Here is a 10,135-nt window from a genome sequence, read left to right on the forward strand (position 1 = left end):
ATGCTTTTCTTTCCTCATATTGAATGATGTAATAAATAGAATAATAGAATTACAGAATCATTTAGGTTGGAAAGACCTCTGAGTCCAACCTTTGATCACCACCATGTCAGCTAGACCATGGCACTGACTGTCACATCCAGTATCTTCTTGAACACCTCCAGGGATGGGGACTCCATCACCTCCATGGGCAGCTCATTCCAATGTTTAACAACCCTTTCTGTGAAAAAATTCCTCCTGATGTCCAACCTGAACCTCCCCTTGTGCAGCTTGAGGCTCTGTCCTCTTGTCCTGTCACAGCTTGCCTGGGAGAAGATGCCCCACCTGACAGCGACGACCAAGGTATGCTAGTGGCAAATGACCCAGCCATGATTAGAATCCCTTTCTGTTTGGTCTTAGAAAGAAAGTTTGTATAAAAGGTATAGAGTGTGGAGACTGAACAGTCCTTGAACACTGACTTTAACAGCAGCATAAATTGATGATGATGAGTTTTTCAATTACTACTTTGTTGTATGTAGAACAACATATTCCACAGCTCATCATTCTGATCCAAGAACTTATGGGATCCTGTCATATACCCTTGCTGCAACTCAAAGCTGGGGCAGTGGGCTCATTGTAAAGTTGAGCATTGCTTTCTCAATTAATACAAAGTACATTCTTATTTGCCTGGTTGGTTATTATTATTATTATATGCCAAATATTTGGTAAATAATTTTCAAATAAATAAAAAAGAAAAAGAAAATTCAGTAGTTAATGACCACTGTCCATCAAACTCATTTGAATTCTATAATTTTTGAACACATTGAACAAGTAGATTCCTTATTTTCAAGGAAAGTCACTTCACAACACAGTTTTTATTTCAAACTTTTTAATTGCTTTTTCACACTCGTTATTTGTCCTGCTAGCTCCCCACAAGGCTGCCACACTGAAAGTAGCCCTGAATAAAGTCCAGCATCAACCAATCTGCCTTCTTGGGAGTACTGAGGTGGAAGCAGCCCTTCCTCACTAGACCTTATGGCTTCATAAGCAAATGGCAGCCATGAAAACCATCAGTCTGTAGGCTGTTTGTTGCTACAGACTAAATAACAATCGCAGTATATCATTAGCATATCATTATGTCAAAACAGTACTTGGCTCTAGCCATGCCTTCTACGCGAGACAGTTTGTTCTTGACTCAAGAAGTGTGAGAAAGAACATAATATATAAATATTGTAATAGGATATATTAATATATAATAGATGCAGACTATATTAATTAAAATGTCAGATCTCAAGGGGAGAGTCACTCCAAGTTAGTTGAAATAGAAAATAGAATGATGGTTAATCAAGGAACTCATACAAGTAAACCTCACTGCAGTGTTCTCTTGTGAATAACTTTTTTAAACAATATTGCTAATTTAGACCAGACTGTGATTGTAAAAATGAAGAGAATGCGGAGGAGATAGAAGGGAAAAAATAACATGAAGGCATGAAGTGACAAAAACATAAAGAAGCAAGTATACAATACATTTTTGTGTTACAAATTAGAAGCTATTTTTTTTGGATGCATGTTTTTAACATCATTGTATGCATTATATTCACAGATTTTCTTAACTGTTCTTGGAACAGCTTTTATTTAGGAGACCAATCCCGAACTAGGTTCCTTGAGCAGGGTTTCTTTCTGTAGCATTGCTCTTCTCCATTAGATCTTTTGCACAGATCCAGTGCAGACTATTGAACATGGAGCTGACAAAAGAAGGGTTCACAGAGACAACAGCAGTGATTTTCAGTCTCTGAAAGATGTGATTGTGCAAACTTGGAGTTAGTTAAGAAATCCAAACAGCCCTGGTAAAATACTTCTAGTCTAGAAATCATTTATGTGACTGCTGATTTGTTACTCTAGAAGAGAAATAGAAGTAGATATAGCTGAAAAAAATAAGATAGAGGAAGATGGTTCTCACTGAACTTCTGAAAAGCCACCAGCAAAACGCTATAAGCCCAATGGCTATATGTGAAATTAATTATGTAATAAGGCAGTGATCATATGAAGAAAATATACCGGTGTAAGACAAGCCTCCCATCATCATGTCGGTGTTACCGAATCAAAAGAATTATCTGCTTCCCGTCAGAGCACACTCAAGTAGTCTAACTTTTAACACGTTCATTTTTTGCTATTATATTACTTCGAAATTATTTCTTTTCCAAGTTTTTTTTTTTTTTTTCTATTTACCCCACTACTTCTCTCTGCAAGCTGTTTTAACGCAACGGCCTTTACTTTTCCTAGTGCCGGTGGAGCCTGCTTTGGCAAGTGGCGGAGGCTCGGGCGGTTTCGCACGGGACGAGCCCGTGCCGGCCCACGCTGCGGGACAGCCGCGTCCTCCTGCCCGCCCCGCCCCTCCCCGGCACATGGTACGTGCCCGGCGCCCCCCGCGCGGCGGCGGCGGTGGTGCGGTCCGGCGGCGGCGGCGAGGCCGGTGAGCGCGGGCGGGCAGCGGCGGGCCCGGCCGCGGGAGCTCGGCCGCTCTTCGGCCGGCCCGGCGCCGGGGCACTGGGGGCGGAGGGGCCGGCTGGCGTTCCGCTTGGCCTGCTCCGAGCGCCGGCGCGGCGCTGAGGATGGGGCGGGCGGCGGGCAGGGGGAGAAGCGGCTGGGGAGGGACCCCCGGGCGCGGGGCCCCGCGTCGGCCGCGGGTGACTCCGGCAGGAGCGGCACGAAGCGGCTGCGGGAACGGCTCTCGGGGCGGGATGGGCCTGCAGCCTCTGCTCCCGTGCTGGCTGCAGGAAAACATCCGCCCCCAGCCTCTCCGCCCCCAAGCGGAGTCCAAAGGGTGAGAAGGGACGGTCCAGGTGGCCGGGCTGTGGGAGCAGGCTGTGATGGAGACCCTTGTTTTCTCTGCGCTGAAAGCACCACCACTTGATGACCAGTGGTTTAAATAGTGCGGTGCGTCCTTAAGCACTGTTCAAATGTCTTTCCTTTCCTGGATGTAAGGAAAAGCTTTTTCCCCATAAGGACAGTTGAGCAGTAGAACAGAGAGGCCGGGTGGCTTCCATCCATGGAGGCTTTAAAGACTTGATTGGACAAAGCAGCCTGGATCCTGCAGACTCTGCTTCGAGCTCTTGAGATCCCTTCAAACCTGGGTTATCCTAGGATCCTCTATGTTTTTTTCTAGAAAGCTTTATGTTGGTCTAGCTTATCTTTTATAATCCTTTACCTCATTTCCACCATTAATGCAAAGCAGGGATTCATTTTTTTTGTAAGTGCAGAAGTGTGAATATTTACTGTGCATTAATGTACAAAACTGCTACCTATCGCTACCCAGTTTCCTTCACAAACTATTCAAACCCTTTCTACACTGCGCTCTTCTAGGTAGATACTTACTCTTCCTGGTTAAAGTTCAATCTAGGCATTCAGTAGTTTCATTTAATTCTTTATAGCCTACTAAGTTTCCTGTAATGAGAATGGTAGTGGTCAGGCAGTCATACTGTTGCCCTCTTTACTAAGAGTTTGTGAAAAATCCAACATGAGTAAAAGTTTGGGTTTGCTCATTTTCAAAAAGTGAGATGTTAAGTCTCAAAGCACACATTCAGAAATTCAAATGAGGGATAAATCAACCAGTTGATCATTGTATCCACTTGCTATAGAAGATCTATGTAGAAGGCTCCTTAAATAATGAACCTTATAGCACCCCTTTGCTCTGTATATACAAGTCTCTGCAAGTGTGCTAGCAAGCAGGATCACAAGTAACTTCGACATTAGCTCACTTCCTTATTGCTGTTCTTACACTTGGTGGTGAGAGGGTGCTACTGGCAGCGAGAGCAAATATCTTATCTGAGCTGGTTGGGTTTTTTTCTAAATCTCTCAATTGGTTTACAGCCTCAACAGCAATCTAAGTATGTAAAAAGTTACAATGGGGTCCTGCACATTAGAACATGCATTAGATCCAACAAGAGCTTTAAGAGAACTCTGAATTCATGAAAGCAGTTACATACCCTGGAAATGTGATACTGTTATCTGTGGACTTGGAAATACGTCAAGTAACTCCGATATTCTTGGTTTCTATAGAACACCATGACATTCCAATTCATTAATGTTATTTTATATGTTGTATTTTGCATAGGGCTTTTTTACAAGGGCTCCTGAGTACCCCAGTCAAATGAGTTCTGGCAAATAAAGTTTTCCTGTCTTTTACAGTATTCTGTGTTTCTGATGATCCTTACTAACAACAGGGAAAAATCGACTATGATGCCAGACATTTCTAGGAAATGTAAAGCCCCTTTTAAGTGAATATAACAACCATTCCCATGTCAGATTTTAGAAGAGCACAATTTACTATATCAGAACTTTTTAAAAGCTCTGTATAGTAAAAATTACAGTATTTTAAGGGACTGCATTACTCACAAGGCAATTTTGTTTAACAGCAGGATTACATGTTGAAGTAAAAGTAAGTAATGGTTATTTTTCCAGATTGTACTTTGGAAGTATTATTTGACATCCCAAACAATTTTACAACACTTCACTTTGCTGGCAGCTTCTAGCTGAGCTGAAGCATTAATGAAGAAAGCCCTGATTCTTCAGAGATTTGCTTATTCTGACTGGACCCACTAAACTCAGTAGGACTGCTCAGAGTGCTCAGACACAGGCAGTTGTGTCACTCCTGTAGAGGAGAGGTTTAGTTTGCAGTCACTTTTTCAGGACATGGAAAAAGTCAGCACACAAAACATCTGTGACTTACCTACACTTCCAGTGCTTTCAGGGTTACTGGAAAAAATCACTTGTGCTGGGGCTTGGGACAGCACTTCTGAAGTCACAAGCTGTATGAAGACAAAACCATCAGCCTTGAGGTTCTGACACAAGCAGCTCATTAGGAAATTGGTTTTGCCTTAGAGGTGTGATATAATACTAAAGAACAAGTTATCAATAAACAGCTTCTGTTAATAACATAATTGTGCATATAGGAAATTGTCTTACTCTGTTAGTTTATGATGTAGTAACATAACAATAGTCCAGCTTAGAAGCAGAAAAAAAGCAACCTAAAAGCAAAGGTACACTTTCTTGAGATAAAGGATTTACCTCTAGAAAATATTTAACCTTACCTGGCAACTAGAAAGAGGATCTATCACTAAAGTTCTTTAAACAAACTATGTACTTTCTTAGAAGATGGGCTATAAGGAAAATTCTAGGGCTCTTGTACAGCTGGGCAATAGGTATGTTGGTCTGTTATGTAGGAGATTAGACTGCATGATGATAACAGTATTTTCTCTCCTAACAAAACAAACAACAAAAAAGAACAACAACAAAAAACCCAACAAAAGTAATGTAACAGTGCTCATGCAGGTACCTTTTGAAGCGTGCTATACTTAGGGAGAGGTGAAAGCAACTGTCCAAATGTTCTCACTTTCAGTTTGAGAAGTTTTAAGCATGTTACCAGCAGTAGCCATTTGCAGGAGTACTGCAGAGATCAGCAGTTCTCCCTTTCTCACTCAGTACTTCCAAAGGGTTGTTACGAAAACCCCCCCGGAAGTTAAAGATACACTTGATGATATCTTTGTTTGACTGCTGCGGCTCCTTTGCCCCTGCAGAGCAGGTGACAGCACATGTGCTATTGGTGATAACTGGGCAGCCAGTTTGAGCAAAGGTGAGGTGTGGGGTTGGCCCTGTGGACTCCAGCACAGCCACACACCTATTCCACAAGGACTCTGCCTACAGAAGAGACCTGGAGGCAGAAAAAAGGCATTGGTGCAAGGGGCAGCTGTAGCAAAATAGGTGCTAGAAGAGGCAGGCGAAGGCATGGAAATGCTACTGTGTACTTGCTTCCTCCCCCAAAATACCAGGGTGCTTATTCAACATCAACTAACACACTCAGCTGGTGAAAAACGCTTACATAAGGGCTCATGTGAGTTTTTTTCTCCCTTAATTATATAAAGAATGATTTTAAAATGAAGTTATGCTACAAACTGCTGCTGAAGCAGCACTGCGTGATGGGTCTCTGACACATGAAAGAACAATTCACACTCCAAATAATGCTTGAGAAGTTAAAGCAAATACATTCATAAGAACTAAGAAAGATTTAAGCTGCCATTTTTGTTAATTTAGTGGGATTGCTGTCAAATGAAATCACATGAATCATTTTTCTCATGCAGCATGAGTGATCTGTAATGCAATGACAATGTTAGCTGCAAGAAATGGCTGACAGTTTGGAGCTTGTATGACTGCAGGCATTTATATGAACAGAGCACTGCCCCACGTCAGGTCTGTTGCATCCATGTTACTGTTCCAGTGACATATCCATCAGAACATTAACCTTTCAAAAATAGTCTTTTCCCCCTGCTTTCATGTGAAACCTGGATTTTGCACCAGTAACAAAAACCACTCTTGAGAGTAATTTCTTATGCCAGTTCTGTCTAAACATGAATTCTGACCATTAACTCATTCCTTAAATGTGTTTTCTTACAGTTGTTGTGTCTCCATAGGACTGACTTCCATGATGTTGAGAGGAGTCGCTCACTGTGCAAAAGACACGTTCACTCTTCTGTTGACAAGATCTCAGAGCTGTAACCCGGGACCGAAGTTTTCCTCAGTATGGCCTGACGTAGCAAACAGAAGCTTCCTAATACATTCCAGTTACACAACTGATACCAAGTCAAGAGAGGAAAATAAAAAAACCCTTGAGAGTCTCTACAGTTTGTCAGTTGATGTCACGAAGATACGCAGACTGAAGGAATGGGTCCTTCTCCAGGATGTGGCCTATGTAAAAGAAATTGCTGGTATATTACAGGAAATGGGAGCAGATGAGACCGCTGTAGCCAACATTATAGAACGCTGCCCCGAGGCAATTCTCCACACCCCAGCAGAGATAAACTCTCAAAGAGCTTTATGGCAATTAGTATGCCAGAATGAAAAACAGCTGATTAAATTAATAGAGCAATTTCCAGAGTCTTTTTTTACTACTGACTGTCAGCAGAACCAGAAGGCAAACATACTGTTTTTTCAAGAGCTGGGACTTAAGAATAATATAATCACCAGGTTCTTGACAAGTGCACCCAATATTTTCTATAATCCTGTTGAGAAAAACAAAAACGTGATAGAGACATTACAAAGAAATTATTTAAATTTAGGGGGGTCTGAAGCAAATATGAAGATCTGGATACTGAAGCTATTGAGCCAAAATCCATTTATTTTATTAAATACCTCCACTGCAATCCAGGAGAACTTGGAATTTCTCCAGAAGAATGATTTCACTGACCAGGAAGTTCTACAGCTGCTCTCTAAACTTAAAGGCTTCATTTTTCAACTTAATTCTACCACTATGCAGAAGAGTATGCTTTTCTCCAAAAACGTCTTTAAGTGCAGTGATCAAGAACTAAAACAACTAGTGCTGAAATGCCCAGCCCTTCTCTACTATTCTGTTCCAGTTTTGGAAGAAAGACTTGAAGGACTACTGAAGGAAGGAATTTCTATAGCACAGATTAGAGAGACACCAATGGTGCTGGAGTTGACAACACAAATAGTTCAGTACCGAATTAAAAAGCTCTCTGCATTAGGATATGATATAAAGAGTGGAAATCTAGAAAGCTTGAATGGTACTAAAAAAGATTTTGAAGTCACTTATGGTAAGATACAATCAAAGAAGGAGAGACCTATTTTTAATCCTGTTGCTCCTCTACACATTGAAGATTAATTTGAATACTGTACTTCAAGTTATGCAAAAACAAATTAAAAGGGAAGTTGGTTCTTTGAGAAGAGATGGAACAAAAGCAATCTTAACCAGACTGTAGTTTTATACTGTACTTTGTACAGGAGGGGTCTTAGGCACAGCTTCATTATACAGTGGTAATACTCTAATGCTTTCAAATAATATCATAGAAGTAATAATTATGATAAAGGTTGCTTTTTTCTAAGGGTACCTCAGATGCGACATTTTCTTACCTGATGGGGCATTAACTGCCTTAGGTTTTCAGCTCTGTCACTGCACAGTCCAGCCTGTGGTAGTGATTAGCACAATTTTTATCTGAGGAAGATAGGAGGAGGATTATTTTTCCAGCAGCGTTCATCAGTCTGCTGGTTCAGTATCTTCAGGAAACTCTCTTGGAGTTCTATTCCCTATTGCTGAAGTAGCTCTAGCTCCTGGATCCTGACCTGCAACAGACTTGATTTCTTGGATAGGAAAGCCCTGTCCTGAGAGGGGAGCGGGACATTTTTTTCTAAATTCAGTGACTGCTATGGTGAGGCCCTAGTATGTTTGTGTACAAACCATAATGCAAAGAAACTACAAGATGACAACCTTCACTTTTCTGAGACTTCAAAATTTTCAAAAGGTTTGGGACACGAGGAAATACATTTATTGCTATTGTATAGTTCTTAATCTCTTCTAGCAAGGTTTGGGGATAAGAAAAATTAGGGAGAGACTCAAGTCTCAAGTGACAGTAGGAGAAAAGAGAAAGTCATGCTTTATATTAGGTGCAACAAAACTCTAGTCTGTAAACCACTGGGGATTAAAAATGACTACCAGATTTGCACACAGCTGCAACAGTTTCTAAATATATGGGTGGCACTGCATCTCAGATAACACCATATGACAATTGGCGACAAGTGCTGGCTTTCAAAATAGTAACTATCAGACAGCTTTTAAGTTCTCAGGGGATTTGATTTCTTCTCATTTATGGGCTGTGAATGATAATATAAAATAGTAGTATCACTGACAATCATCTCAATAGAATTAGGATCATCAGTGATTTTATTTCTCACTTTCCTACCTAGCTATTCCACACACATTCCCCCTCTTGACAGCAGAATAAAAACCAGCTATACACCACCCTCACTCCAGGCATTATTCAAGGTCATTTTTAACACCCATTTTGGCAGCAAGTCCAGGCCTCCATTTCTTAAAATGCAGTTTTGAATTGCTAAAGAAAGCTGGTATTGAATACTGGTACAGAGGGTGGGCTGCAAGATGATGATTTTATGTAGTCTGCCACCTGCCCTTCCCCAGGCTGCGCACTGGGGAAGGGCAGCAAACACCTGGTAGGAGCAGTGCCAAGATCTCAACAGCTGAAGGTCTTACACTGAGCACTCTGCAGGCAACTGTGGATGTGACAGGAGCTCCTGGGGGTAAATGCCACTCGTACAGGAGCGCGTGCAACACTGGCAGGAATTTAAGAAGGGGACATATCACCAGCATGAAGAAACTCAGGCTGTGGTACTAGGCCATGTCTATGCTGACTCTTTCAAAACAGGTTACTGTGTTTTAAGAGGAAACTGGTAAGACAGCCGTATTAAAAATTCATAGGAACTTGCCTTTGTCACTTTCTGACTGTCCTTCCCTGCTCAGCTGTTAAACAGACCACAATATTGTCTCAATTCAAAAGCCTCCTTCCCCTCAGACACAAGGGGGCATTTCAGCTCTCCAAAGCTCTTCATAACACAATGTGTAACTGAGCCAGAGACCTGATTGGTGGCTTAGGAGGAAAAGGAAACCAAGACATAGAACAGTGCTTTCCCTGAATATTTAGTTCTAGCATTTCTACAGTTACCTGTTTTTACAAAGTTCTTGGAACAGCTTATTCCCATCACATTATCTCCAGTGGCAACAGAACAGGACAAGGATGTACTTCCTTAACTGAGTCACAGCCTGAATTATCACAAACTCATTTTGCATTCTGAATGTTTCAATTTCTCTTCCCCTTTCAAAATAAAAGCTTGAGCAGAAATGCTTTTTCTCTACTACCAGATAAAAATTCAGTCAATCCTTCATTCATAACTCTATGCCTGGGACCTGTTTCTGTCTTCTTCACAGGATTCATTTACAATAAAACCTCAGGAAAGCTCCCAGTCACCAAAACACTGTATTGCTGAAATCCTCATCTCTTGTTACTCACAGTGACTGTGGACCAGCCTGTGAGTAAGCCTTTCATTACATAGCAAGCAGTCAGGCATACAAGTTGCCTTCATAAATATTTCCCCTTTTGAAACAGGGACTGGGAAAAGGAAAGTGACATAAAGCTACCACAAAAACAATCCCAAGATGTAAGAACAACCTCACTACTCCCCCTGAAAATTTCAGTTCCATATTCCATTCAGCTCACTATGATCTTAAAAGTGGGTATTCCTAAGCATCATTGATCAGGGGAAAAGAAGATTAGTGCAAAGGATTTTGTGCTGTGTC

General features: G+C 41.5%; 1 protein-coding gene across 5 annotated transcripts; it reads left to right on the forward strand.

Moving 5' to 3' along the window:
• Positions 1-118: 118 nt before the first annotated feature.
• Positions 119-9,267, forward strand: MTERF2 (mitochondrial transcription termination factor 2). 5 transcript variants are annotated; one of them, XM_019292639.3, is made up of 2 exons: positions 119-339; positions 6,444-9,267. In XM_019292639.3, the coding sequence occupies exons 1-2, from the start codon at positions 201-203 to the stop codon at positions 7,649-7,651; spliced, it is 1,347 nt and encodes a 448-aa protein (XP_019148184.2). In that variant the 5' UTR covers positions 119-200; the 3' UTR covers positions 7,652-9,267. The 5 variants fall into 5 exon arrangements, with proteins under 5 accessions (XP_019148184.2, XP_010408784.2, XP_039426699.1 ...); XM_010410482.4 differs by having other exon boundaries at positions 266-339; positions 6,427-9,267; XM_039570765.1 differs by lacking the exon at positions 119-339 and adding an exon at positions 2,417-2,449.
• Positions 9,268-10,135: the final 868 nt, after the last annotated feature.

Source organism: Corvus cornix, chromosome 1A (assembly GCF_000738735.6).
Source record: "Corvus cornix cornix isolate S_Up_H32 chromosome 1A, ASM73873v5, whole genome shotgun sequence".
NCBI classification, from domain to species: Eukaryota; Metazoa; Chordata; class Aves; order Passeriformes; family Corvidae; genus Corvus; species Corvus cornix.